Here is a 14,199-nt window from a genome sequence, read left to right on the forward strand (position 1 = left end):
TGAATTCTCAAAATTTTTGTATTGTTCTTTTACATGCTTGAAATTTGAATAAACGAATTAATTTATTATGTTATTTAAATAAAACAAAAAAAAAAAAAAAAAAGAAACAACCAAAATGGCGTTTTCGAAATAGCTTATTCGAGAGATGAAAAAAATTATTGAAATAACATTGTTTATTTTTAATAAATTTGCGTTGTTTCGGAAGGAAGGTCGATCATATATAATAAAGAATCGGAAAAAACATAATCGCTAAGGGGGCACGGGCTCGGTGAGTTGGCACGGAATGCCCTATACATACGTCCACTCTGCTCTCAAAGATTGTCTCGATTACCGGGCTTACTTCTAACAATCAACAACATCGACGATGAGTCGAAATCCGTCCAACTTAGGTACGTATATTCAGTTAGCTTTTGCTCAGCTGCGAGACATTTTCGTTCCGACTATCATCCGCTCGTACGTCTGTATACGTAGGAGAGTTAAGCGGAACGGGGTATAACCGGATCCCTCCGTTGGGTCAGACGGGCCCGTCGACTGGGCCCCGACTCTCGGATAGTTGGTTCGAGCCGTTGGGCCGGTGGCTGTGTCAGAGCCGATCAGGCCTTGCTTGACCGTGCTGCGCGAAGAAAATAGCTTCTCGCCTTTGGGGACGGCTAGTTGAAAATCGTACAACGATTCGGAAAAAGGCCCCGCGGTGCTGCAGGCGAAGGGTTTCGAAGGTCGGGAAGAAGGGTTTCGCGAGAAAAACAACAACGTGAAACAGAAGAAAAAAAAAAAAAAAAAACAAAAACGAAGAAAACAAAGAATACAAATAAAACGTTAAGCTTTGGCGGAAAAGACTGACGTGGTAATTGATCGGTCAATGCAGGGATTTAAAAAATCGCAGCCCTTTTCCGTCCAACTGAGAATAAACAAGCAGTTGACGAGACTTTGACAGTGCGAATCCGTAAGACCTCCTGATTGAATTTTAAAACGCGAATCGCGATTTGAACAAAAAAAAAAAAAAACTAATTTTCTCTCCTTCTCTCCCTTTCTCTCTTCATCCACCGCAACCGTGCTGCCCGACGTATAAGTAATAAATTAGTGACCGCGGTGCCGTGCACGAAGTATGTGTACCGAGAGAAAGAGGAGTAAGTAACGAGGGAGGGGGGAGAGAAGAGAGAGAGAGAGAGGTGGAGAGGGGGTGGTGGTGAGGGGTTGGGGGGGGGGGTATCCCCGCTTCTTCGTAAACCACGACCGTATCGCCTCGATTATACGGCCGTATATGTCAGTCGGTAGAGTTGACGGTATAGAAGAAGGTCTTCGAGGAGAAGATAAACGCGATTTTCAACGATTCGCCTCGAAGCCAAGCGAGTCGAGGGTGGATTTATTTTTTTTTCTTTACATTCGAGTTGCGATCTACTACCGGTCCCGAGTACGATGAGGCGAGTTATTTGAACGATCGTTAACAGAGACGTTAAATCGGTGGAAATAGCAAGTTGGCCGATACCGTTACCGGAATCCATCCGATCCGTTTCACAGGTAAAACAACACCGCGGGTTTGTGATTGTGTTATTACAACGTGTCGAGTGTTCGACGATATCGCGACAAATGCATCGATGATCTTTGATGAGGATGAGGCCGGGGGATCGGGGGGAGACGATTTCGGCGTCGATCTTACAAGCGTCTTGAACTTGACTCAGGAGAGAGGAAATCCGAGAGGTTGCGGCGGTGAAAGAGGAGGAGGGGGAGGAGGAGGAGGAGGAGGAGGAGGAGGAGGCATAGGTGCGGTAGACTCGGCGTGCGGACGGCGGTTCGGAGAACCAGAAGAAGAAGAAGAAGAAGAAGAAGAAGAAGAAGAAGAAGAAGAAGAAGAGGAAGAAGAAGAAGAAGAAGAAGAAGAAGAGGAGAAGGAGGAGGAGGAGGAGGAGGAAGAGGGTGAGGCGGTGGGAACCCAAGACCGAAACACCGAAGCACACATCGTATAAATATCACGTGAGCCATCCCTCCCTGGTTGCGGCTGAGTCTGCGCTATTTAGAAAATCTCGGCTTAGCGGGAGGCCCTCCGATTCTCTCCCCTCCCCTCTCCTCCCCTCCTCTCCTCTCCTATCCTATCCTCCCATATCATCTCATCTCATCTCATCTCCTCTCATCTCGCGCTAACGAGCGCCTCCAACCAACCGCCTCTCCGCGGTCCTCCGATCGTCGTCTCTTGCGGTTCCGCCGCACGCGGTTTATTCACGCTGCGGCTCTCTCGTGACGCTCTGTACCGCTTGCCGTTTTCCGCCTTTTCCCGACCATCGGTCCCAACCGAGCCGAGAGTCCCCTTCCCGGACCCCGTCATCCCTACCATCGATATTCGGCCCAGTCGGAGCTAACCCGCCGATCCTGTTCCAGTCACTCTGCGATTTTAATATCGTCGACTCTGTTCGGTTGTGCACGTGTCGTTTCTAACACAGTCCTAGGTGGAATAAAAGGAAGGAAATACGAGGAAATAGTTACGCTACTGAGTGCAGTGAAAACCGGAAGTGTCTACGCACACACACACATATATACATATGTATATGTATATATTTATATATGAAACGATGGAGGAGATACATGATTAGAAGGTAATGATTATATCGATCTTAAATAACGCTGGCATGAATGTTTATTGTTTTTCTTTTCTCGTTTCCACGATCCTTGATCAGTAATGGAAATACTTCAGCTACTGTGCAACTGTTCGTACGGCTGTGTGATTGAATGAACCGTGAATAAAGTGTTTCGTATCGGTTTAAAAACACACTTTGTCCATAAATTATATATATCAAGAGTTTGCGACAGTTGTTACACGTATAAGAGACTTGTATAGAAACGATAAATAATTGCCGTAATTTCATCGCGGTGTATTTTAGTCGGTTGTTAAATGTACATATGTACAAACTGTGTATATGATATAACTATATTCGGAATTGTTGTCACGATCGTCAAGTCTGAGACAGCGCGGACTTTATAAGTTTGCCGGATGTCGGGAATATAATTACTAGTTTGTTCTTTTATTATCTATTATTGTACAGTTTTGAAAGTGGGCGTTGAACAAAACGTTGACGAGATATTATTTTAGGAATTACTCTTGGGAATATTTATCGGCCGGTTTAAGGGGTAACGTTACTGTGAAAACTGTTTTTTTTTTTTTTTTTTTATTAATGGAAGAAAAGGTAACAAGATAATGATATTTGTAGAAGTTTAGTGTAATGCAAAAAATATTAATAAACGGCCACACAGGAACTATTTTCGCGAGACATGCGATGCAACTGGTGTAAATTTGAATTTCAAAAAAAAAAAAAAAAAAAAAAACAATTAACTTAATCTACATATTGATAGTTACAGAAATACGTCGGGGATTTTCGATAAGATAATTTAAACATTATTTATCAACAAATAAATGACCTTTCTTTGGTCGAACGTTGAAGTTTTTTCATTCAAACACTCGCCAATTGTACGAAAATCAATATTTTTAAACTCCTCTACGTATTTTTTATTTTTTTTTTATTTCGACTATAGACACGTGGATCGAGTAGTTTTTTTTTTTTCTTCATCGAGATTGAAATCTTGTCGTCATTTCTTCGTCATTTGTTGATATTAAATTTTTTCTATCATACTTAAATACATGCCTAATAACTTCCTTAAATATTATTATCTTGTTACGTTTTCTTTCATCCAAAATAGCGTTGGAAAAAAGTGTTTTTCTTCTGTTTTTACAACGGTGTTACACCTTAAACCTTACGATAGTAAGAAAAACCAAAATTCTCAGATTCACAGTCTGACTGTGATCGTTTTATGTCGTAGCGATGAATCAGTAAATGGAATCTGAATTTGATTTTAAACGAAACCGATTAAATTAAAAAAAAAAAAAAAGAAATACAAAAGAAGTTTAAAAAAATTAATTCGCGTTCTCCGCGGATCTGCGGGAATGATTTATTGACAATTTGTCAAAGCTGCGCGCGCCGAATGCGTTGCATATAATACAAAACTGTGATATCCGCGAAGCCAGCTGGTCTCGTCTCTTTCTCACCCGTATATTTATACTGTAAGCACGGTATAGAGTCGCACTGTGATACCACAAACTGAGGAATATGTGCCATGCCTCGACGACCGATAGCTTTATATCGTTTATCAAAGAAACGTCTGGTTCGAAGAGCGAATTTCGCACGTATACGATGACGACGATGACGTTGAAGAAACGAAAGAGATTGACGAAAATTTATCAGGCTGATAAGTTTGCAACGTTGATGTAATGACGAATCTTTAGAAAAACGTTGAAAGAAAATATATTTTGGAAAATTCAGAGGATTGCGTGAGATTTTTTAAACCGTTGACAAAGCATCGCGAAACTCAGATTTTGCAAATTTCAAACTCTTCAATTATTCCAAAGATGCAAAATTGTTATTTTTCTTTCAAACTTTCGATATACGCGTAACGTCACTGACTTCAACCTCGTGAAATTTTTTTTTTTAACAAAATCTTCGACGTCATATATCCGACCGAGCGATAAGATTAGTTTTGGTTAAAACTCCGTCCTCAAATATTTTTATTTTTTATCTAACAGCGACGTGAAAAATATATTTATGGGTACGAAATGGAAGGGAGTTTTTTAACTGTAAACAAAAAATATTCAAACATTTTCTTTAACGATGTAACAAATGAAATTTTTCTCTCAGCGCAGGAATGTTTGAGGGACGCGTCAGGGTTTTTCTATATTTTTACACAACTGCAACTACAACTATATTTTTCATAACATAGTACTTTTCGTACTGTTAATATAGAGTAAATTCTGAATTTTATAAAGTACGTCTTATGAAAAATCCTGACGCGTCCCTCTTTTCCCGTGCAGTTTTTAAGTAAAATCTGTTCTTTTATCCTCTCCGTTCTCTACAGCAGAACGAGAAAATGAGCGGAAGGAGGAATTCGGGTCCCTGAATATCGTCGCTAATTTTGGTATCCATGTATCGTATAATAAGTGGGAATGCGAAATTGTTGGGAGTATTATCCCCGATGCTGCCGGCGCGTGTGCAGCTTTAAGGAATGTTTTACGACTGTGAGTAAGAAGAGCGCGCGATAAGTTCAGAGCACCCGGATCGGCTCGGCCAATGATTCTTGACGATAGCGAAAGTGGGTTTATCCCCGGCAAATCGGAGCCTCGTCACAACGGAAAACTCGGCTTATTTATAGCCAGGTCGGAACGCCCGAGTTGCACCCGCCTCAGTTTTGCGAAAATTTGCAATTTCCATTCATCTAAAGTGCGCCGGCCTTTTCGTCCCCTCCTTTCTGTTTCTTCTTATACTCGGTTACGTTTTTTTTTCCTCGTGTTTCGCGTTGGGAAGAATTTGAGAGAAAAAAAAGAGAGAAAAAAAAGAAAAACGATATTGTAAAAAAGAGACTGAAAGGAATTAGGAATATGAGCTTGAACAAACATTCGCGCATACCGATGGGGATTTTAGCGAAATATCGAGGCGCTCTGCAGCATCATGACCAATTACTTGGCCGCGTCTGATAACTCGGTGGTTCCGGAATTGCAAATACTTTCGCGTAACATTGCAAAATTACTTTGAATGAGAAAAATTATTATTATCACTATTATGGTTTTAATGTGTTGAAATAAATGTAGCATTGAATGGTAATAGTTTCCGTTTGAGCAACGTTTGTATTAATAACAGGGTCATTTAAAATAGCAGTGCTCAAATACCGGCGATTGATTGTTGAAAAGATAACAATATAGTCGGTATTTTCTCAACTGTGGTTGATCGTGCGATTTTCTTGTTCTTTTTTTTTTTTTTTTTTCTTAGAGCAGAGTACAAAAATGCGAAAAATGAAAAAGTCGACGCTACGAAATCCCGAAAGTCAAATTATCTACAGTTAGAAACGTACAAAGACTGCGAATACGAAAAGTTGTCTTGCGGAACGATAAAAAAATTTACAACCCTAAAATGTTTAAATAAAATTGTGGTGAATATTTTTTCTGAGAATCGGCAATTGAATTGCGAAAATACGAAAATTTCGATTTTACAATCAGTCGACTGCTTGCTGTTTCAGGATTTCGGTCCCCGCCCCTTTTTTCGAGTTCTTCGTGATATCCCAATTAGTCGGTAAAGGCGTTTACAAATCGATCCCGAGATAAAATCTTTTCGGTGCCCAAAACCCCCGAAAAAACTTATAAAGTCTATCTACACCCAGATAATTTCTCATCTCATTTCTCTGGCGAGGAAAAATTCTCAACACATCGCGGAAAGAGTTTTGTCGTTTGCAATTGAAAAAAAAATATATTTTTCAACGTCAAGCTCTAATTCATGATATTTCATTGTGATAGTCGATCAGTGACTGAAATCGTTAAAAAAAATTTATACGAATTAGTGCATCATTTGATTCCACAAGAGGCTGCTTCGTTATTCTATATTATCGTTTTGTTATTACATTTTATAAATCGAAATCTTATACATCGTACGGTTAAAATTTTTTTCCAATCTCGGAGAAATCATTTGACCGATAGCGTGGATATTTGCAGAAATATTTTAAAAATTGCGTCGACAAAATGACGTGACTAAAAAGGCAAAAACGTCTGTCTCGCGTTTACATTGCATAGGTATACACATACCTGCATGGATTGCGAGGAATTCGCAATATGCGCACACGTACCTATTTTTGGCCCAAGAATGCGGGTGTGATTAAAATTTATTACTCGTCCCACCAAATGCCGTTAATTTCACAAGTCTTTGTTGGGAATTCATGTACGTAATTACTGTTTTTTTTTTTTTTTTTTTTATTCACCTCACCTGTGAATTATGCTTGCAAAGGTACGCAGGTTATTCTGACGTGTGAATTTCTGGAAGCAGCTGAAACGGAACAAAGACTGGAATAATTAAGAATGTGGAATTGCAAGAGATGAAAAATCAAATTCAATTATAGTATTAAAACAGGAAGAAACCGCCATTTTTCATCCATGTTTCACTTTGAATCGAATATTTTTAAACCAACGTAAATTTTTTTTTTTTTGTTTTTTTTTTTTTTTAATTTGACGATCTTAAACATATATATCAATGATATAGATCAACGATTCTGCGAGCTATAAAACCATGAAATCAGGTTTTAAATCGGAATGCTTGGTAAAAATGTTGTACTTTTTTTCGCAATAAAATTGAAAAATAAAAGGAGAAAAAAAACCGTAATCTAGTCCTCATAGGAAAATTTTTCTCCATCGGTTTGTTACATCACGCGGGCTGGAAGCGCGACCCAGTTTTCTTGCCGGCTGTTATATATTAAAGACGTTGAGAGAAAGATGAGCAGTCAATTAATTAATTAATCTCACGTAGTAATAATTTAAAGTGACAAACACGGGACTGCAGGCGAAGACTCGTGTTCGTATTTAACTCGACGCGTGACGCCGAGTGCGATTTTATCCACACAAACACAGACATTCAAGGCTTTGAAGTGTCTTCGACTCTTCGAGGAAGAGATAAAAATCCCTCGCAGATAAGTTTCTCACTCGCACTGCAGCTCTGCGACAAAGGAAACACGCGTGTCGTAATCTTTGTAATAACCGTTTCCCGTGAATTAAGGAGAATTGGCTATACATTGTGAACCAAACCTGAGTCTCGTCGACGATATTCAATATCTTTGCGATAAGATAAGAATCTGACAAAAATTAACCACGGTAAAGGAAATAAAAAAAATCGAATTCGATTAAAAATAATGCCCAAAAGTTCTTCAATGAATTGTTTGAACGAAGCATCGTTTAACAAATTTTTAGGGAATCTTTTTTTTTTTTTTTTTTGGTCAGGTGAAATGAATTAGTTGATTTTTCCGAATACACGTGAATTTTTAAAGGATTTTCTCATTATTTTGAAATTTTCGTTTTCCAAAATTTCTAAAGGCTTTACTTACGAAACTATATTGGTTCAATGCTCCAGAAGCTTTTTTCAATTTTATTATACGACGTTTTTATGAGAACGTATCCAAAATACACGACTTTTCCTCCATTTTTTAAAACTTGAAAATAGTGAGAAGATTGTTTAAAAATTCATGTCCGTTCAGAAAAATCAACGAACACATTTCACACGAACAAAATAAACATTCCCCGAAGATTTGTTAAACAATGTTCTGTTTAAACAATTCACTGATAACTTTTGAGCGTTATTATTATTCAAATTTAATTCTCTTATCGTGTTTATTATGCTTGATTTTCTTCAGATTTTTATCTCAACATTAAGCAGTCAATATTGTCAACGAGACTCACTTTTGATTGAAAATTTATAGCCAACGCATCCTTAAACTGACATACCTAGGCAACTCGACTTTGCCTAACTTCCCGCAAACGGGGCTGCGAGCAAAGCTGAACAATGGTACGAGAAGTTTGCTCACAGGAATATCCCGTTTCATCCATTCTGTTTCTCGTCTTTTAATTTATCTATAGCAGCTGAAAAAGCAGATTTTCTTTTTACGAGAACTGCAAGAGCCGAATTGCAGCAATGGAACAAAATTTCACCCGAATGAATAATGATCGGTGCAGATATTATACATCCGTTCGCCTCAAAGCAAATTCCTCCATTTTACGATGACAGTAAATTTCCTCGTGTTTTATGCAAGGTCAAGCGCAACACAAATACGTCGCAATGCAGTTCGTTCGTCTCACAATTTTTAGCTGTACATGCATATGATATACATATATATATATGTATATATATATATGTGTGTGTGTGTGTATATACACCGCTGCTCCAAATAAATGTCAGAGTGACGCGAGTCCGTTTATTTATTTACCTGGACGAATCGTAATACGTGTGTATAAATTCGACGCCGTCATGTGTTTCAACGGTATCACTGTACGAATTGATAATCATGGATTATACGGGGCTGATTTTCATTTCCGACAGTTGAATTTATCTACTGTAATTATTCGTTAAATGTCTTTTTGGCTTCAAAGGCAAGCGAATTGATTTTCAATACTTTTACACGTATGTTTCACCAAGAATTAAAAAAAAATATATATATTCACAGCTTGATTCTGTATGAGAATATTTTTTTTTATCTTCATACGAATAGTAAATATATGAATAAAAAAAAAAGAGAGACATGATTTTTGTAAAAAAAAAAAAAAAAAAACAGGCTTCTTCTGAATACATATTTTTTCATACAGCTTTGAATATATTTCCTCTATTAGTTGGCGAATGAAAATTGACTTTTAAAACAAAACGAAACAAAACAAGAAAAAAGAAACATCGAATTCGTCCGTATTATAATAACTTACCGTCCAGTTCGAACGCAATGAGACACGTGCGAGCTGATTTTAATTTGTACGCCTGTACAATCGGTGCGGAAGTTCTTTGCCCCCTGGTGACGCGGACCGGAAATTGACGTTGGAAAACGGTTATCGTGACACGGACGTGTTGCGAATCGATATTCGGATTGAACCGAAAGGGTCATCTTCGATAAAATGACGCGGAGAATGAAGAGTGGATCGAATTGATGATTAAAACAATTTTCGTAAGCGACCGTGAAATAGTATATTTTGTAACAAGGAGGTAAACTCGGTTTTTTCGGTATTTCCGAAGATGAATACTGCGAATACGTGGGGCCAGAATATATAACAAGAATATGTTACGCGCGTTTTTTTTGTTTTTTTTTCTTTTTTACCAAGCACGAAATTGAGGTTAGGATCGCGTAATGTCAGATTTATTCGCGACTGCGCATGCGCGGAGTACAGAAAAGACTCCTAGGAGTTGAAAAGTGGTATTTTATGTACTGCGCGCATGCGCGTTCCCAGACTCCCTATTTCGTCACAGAAACGGGTGTTTTGTGTACGGAAAAAACGATGAAAAATGCGTTTCGCTACAATTTGTCTTTCTCTTCAATATATATATATGTATCGCAAAATTTGTCTTGTACCACTTGAAAAAAAAAAAAAAAAAATCGTGAAAAAACTAGCCAGGTTTTTCTCTTTTGCTCTGGTTTTGGACTTGGTGTACACCTTGTTAATTTTCCCAGGGTGAGGGAAGGATGAAGAATGCCCCGCGGCGCCGGGGAAGGAGGCGAGAGGGCGAGCAGCGGTGGCGGATTCGGAGGATGGCTCGGAGGGGCTGCCAGAGCAATGACGGGAGGAGCTGGAGGCGGTTACGTTGTCCTCGGTGGCACGAGATACGGTCTCAGACTGTCCCAGGTGAGTCTCCGTTTCGCCGTGTGTCGTTGCGTGTTGTTTTCATTTCTTTTTAAAAAGTTTCTATTTTAAATTTTGATTTTTTTTTTTTTACAATTTTTAAAGGAAGGATCAAAGGTGACTAGTTCGTTTCCCGAAAATTGATCGCAATTTTACAAGGACATACACATATTGTATTACGGTGGTCTTCGTTTGGGACTTTTTTTGAAATTTTACTTAATCCCTCCTCGAAATTGTTTCAAAAATTATGAAATAGAAATCTCCCGAAAAGCACAGGTTTAATCCTAAAGCCTAAATATTTTTGTTATACATCACATAATTTTTGAAATAGTAGTTTTATCGTAAAATGACAAGAAACCTTTTTTGTAGAGCGTTCAATTCCCTACAGAAATACGTTCTGGTCTTATCGGTACACTAATGCATTGACGAGTTGTAAAATTTCAAGATTAAAAAAAAAAATAAAACAAGAACAAAACTCCACCCCCTAATATGTATGTATGCAATACCGTCTTGCCAATTTTTTAATCAGCCTTTTTTTTTAAACCGAGTGACGAATTTTCACCTTTGTTCTTTCACCGGAAAATTATAATTCACTCGTTGATCAGTTATCATTAACAGATATTTAAAAATAGTTTGCTAATGAAGTGAAGCGATCCAAAAAATTGTAATGATAAAAGTGTTTTTCCTGATCGTGAGTGAAAAATGGTTCAGGTATTTCAAGAAGATAGATGCATGGAACACTATTGTACGATAAAATTTACCTCAGCAATTCGATTGATTTGCACGAAAGATTGAAAAAAAAATTCTGCACGCCAAATTCTACATGTGCAAAGAGTTTATTTACTGTTAACAAACGTATATTTGGATACAGCGAAATAAACGTTTAGTTATTATTACCAAATTCTAGTTTAGCCAAGTATGATTTTTCAACTATTAACAAATTTCTATCGATCATCATTTGGCTCAGCTAAAATTTGATAATAATAACTAAGCATTTATTTTGCTGTATCCAAATATACGTTTCTTAACAGTGAATAAACTCTTTTCCCATTGTATAGAATTGTGAAAATTTTCGTATAATAATTTTGCGTATATTAAAAATTGAGCATGCTAACGTTGAACTGTTTGAAAGAGAAAGTTGTTGTGAAAAAAAAAAAAGAAAAAAATTCAAAAAAAAAAACGCCAACGACACGCACACGTATTGTACTACATGGTGAAACGGGTCGCTGCGTACCCCTAAGGTGACGAAACCGTGCCGACAGGAGAGCATCCCGGCAGCGAGTGGTCGGGATCAAGATTCGTCGCAGGATCGTCGGAAGAAGCGCAACTCGCGGGAAGCGGCGGGAGATTCAAATTCGCGGGAGCGTCTGACAGACAAGCCGGCTGGCGGCGTTGCTGGTGATAATAAGCCGGGCTTGGACCTGGCGAGCAGCGTCGCCGATTGCTGCTGCATCGGGCCCCGTTCCCGGCTGCCGCTTCCACGCGTCTCTTCCTCGTCGACGGGGGCGACGCTCGGCGTCGGGGGCGTCGGGGGCGGCAGCAGCATCGGAATTAGTAACGGGCCGCCGACGCTGCAGCGACAAGCGGAGCCACCGGCAACGGCGGGACAACTGCCGCCAAACTTCTTGGCTAATAATAAACAAGGAGGCGGTTTTCAGCCAGCCAGCCACGGATCGGCCGCGACCTCACTCCCAGCCTCAGTGGTCCACTCAGTGTCGGTGCCACGACAGCTTGCCCAGTGGACCAAACACCAAACCCTCAAGTTACAGGTTGGTAGAGACCTCTTTTCGCCCACCCCTCCCCCGAAGTCCCAGAGTCCCGGAGTGCACGATCCCTTTTTCCTGCCCCCATCCACCCCCACCCCGGTTAATATTACCGTCTTGTTTGCGTGAAAAGATTCGTCAAAGGGTACCGTTCCTCGCTCTCTGTTGTATCTATTTCTTTGACGATATCGATACTTCGTACCTCGAGGTGCGTGACTTTTGGCAGATTGGATAAAAACATCGCGTAATCGTCGAGTGCATTTTCGTTCGGCTGAGAAATCGGTGTCTACATGGAGCGATTTTAGGTACATACGTACCTACCGTGTCCGGATGATGATAAATACGCAGCTGGTGTGTTGTGTTATATATTTGGTAGTCTGAGGCCGCTGGGTGTATAGGTGTAGACGTGGTGCAATATTTATAGCCTCAAGTTCAAAAATTTCTTGGATAACGATTCGCATAATGACGTAAGAGACGCGACACGACTCGCCGTAAGGCAACGACGATGATACTTAACCGATGGAAATAATTGCTCTGGCATAACTACCGCTTCCAATGTATAACGCATCGCGACGACGACGAGCTCTCTTCTTGGACAGGGCCCGTAATAATTGCCAAGAAATTGTATAACGTAAGTTGTGAACGAAACGGTGTGAAAATTTGCTCGAATGTACTGTTCGAGGATGAGGATCACTCCTCGCTTCAGCCAATTTTCCACACCTTACACATACATACGTCGTAAATCACTAGGGTGGGAAAGAAGTAATGGGAGAAAAAAAATTCGCGAAAAGCACAAGCAACCCGATTATCGCTCCGCGACTTGCCAAACACCTCGCTGGATTTGCACAACTCTTTAACGCCTGTTTACGAAACTCCAGAATAACGGTACAGCACATTCAGTTCAAACCGCTGTGGCATATCATCTGCGTGAAAACTCGTTTCAAAACTCATTTGTACGAATTATTGACCGCAGGTGCAGCGTACTATTTTACTTTTTGAATCTGCTCATTTCGATTCCAATTGAACTGTCTCCGAGGTTTTCGCACCCCGTTGTTTTTCCTTTTTTTCTGACGGTGACAAGTTTCTACTTAATTTCTTTAACCAATTTGACGTGGTTCATATTCATGGCCAGAAGGTTGCATCAAAGTTGAAATATTTACCTTGACGCTATTTTCTGTCCAAATCAAAGGATCTCTTTCCCGAGGGGGGATCAAAAGAAAAAGAAAATTTAAAATAGGTACCTTGGAAACCCCAATCACCAGTTAAAACTAACAATCGAAAGGCCACCGAGCTCATTTGCCACAGTGAAGAAATACAGTTCGTTACTCTCTTCGCCGACAGGAGCCAGCTGTGACAGCAGTGGACCGTTTGCACAGATTCCGTTGGAGTGGGGGCGGAGGGGGGAGCGGCAAGAAGTCCTCTTCCAGCCCCCGCAGCGACAAGGCCGAGCGTCTCCGAGAGCTGACGGAAAAGCTGAAGGTCCCAGCGCCGGTCCCACCACCCCGCAGGCCGTCGAGGTTGCATGCCTCTTCGCCGCCCCCCCAACAGCAGCAGGTGAGTCGCGAGTCGGCCCCGATGGCCTCGGGGTTTCGTTGTTACTTTTATCTTTTTTGTTTTTTTTCTTTTGTTAACACGGTCGGTAAATTGCGGAACCCACAGATCCAGAATTGCGGAAGTTGCGAGGAGCGTCCGACGGGTCTGAGGAGTTACACGTACAGCGAGGGAAGCGGAAGCAACAACTCGTCGTCGTCGGGAAATCAGTCGAGGACCTTACCTAGGAGTGAGAGTGTCAGTGAAGAGTGTGTTAGTGGTGGAGACCCGGTTCTTCAGAGCAACGGTACCGAGACCGGTAACGGTACTGGTTCCGTCAGGCGGAAACAGGGAAGGGGAAAACCGCCCCTACGACACGAGGAGAGGATTGACAGTGCCGTCGATGAAGGGAGGGTGGTTTCAAGTGAGGGTGGTAACAGTGACGCGAGACACTTGCGCCAGTACAGTGATTCCGTTGTGGACAGTGCCCGAAGCCTCGCCGAGCTCTGCGATACCCTGCCGAACGCCGCTTCGGCTCGCGGATCGGACCCCGAGGCACGTGACGCCGTCACACGACTCGAGCCGAGGGGCCCGCTTCTCTCATTTCACAGAAGCGGCGCCCCCTACAGAAGCGCATCTTTTGGCCAGGTCGACTTTAACCACGGTATGTACAGGAGAATCCGCACTCTTGAAGCTGAAGTTAGCCGCCAAGCGTGTTAAATTCTTTGAAAATAGACAATT

General features: G+C 40.8%; 1 protein-coding gene across 7 annotated transcripts in view; it reads left to right on the forward strand.

The window, feature by feature from the left end:
* The first annotated feature begins 1,901 nt into the window (after nt 1–1,901).
* Nucleotides 1,902–14,199, forward strand: part of LOC124308521 (rho guanine nucleotide exchange factor 17) — a 47,556-nt gene continuing 35,258 nt past the window's right edge. For 2 of the 7 annotated variants that reach the window (XM_046771306.1, XM_046771305.1), the window contains exons 1-5: nt 1,903–2,588; nt 9,997–10,168; nt 11,407–11,934; nt 13,270–13,482; nt 13,588–14,122. In XM_046771306.1, coding sequence (XP_046627262.1) covers nt 10,016–10,168; nt 11,407–11,934; nt 13,270–13,482; nt 13,588–14,122 — 1,429 coding nt within the window. In that variant the 5' untranslated portion in view covers nt 1,903–2,588; nt 9,997–10,015. Of the gene's footprint in view, nt 2,589–9,996; nt 10,169–11,406; nt 11,935–13,269; nt 13,483–13,587; nt 14,123–14,199 lie in introns of all 7 variants that reach the window. The other 5 variants (XM_046771301.1, XM_046771302.1, XM_046771304.1 and 2 more) reach the window with 3 other exon arrangements.

Source organism: Neodiprion virginianus, chromosome 7 (genome assembly GCF_021901495.1).
Source record: "Neodiprion virginianus isolate iyNeoVirg1 chromosome 7, iyNeoVirg1.1, whole genome shotgun sequence".
Lineage (NCBI taxonomy): Eukaryota > Metazoa > Arthropoda > Insecta > Hymenoptera > Diprionidae > Neodiprion > Neodiprion virginianus.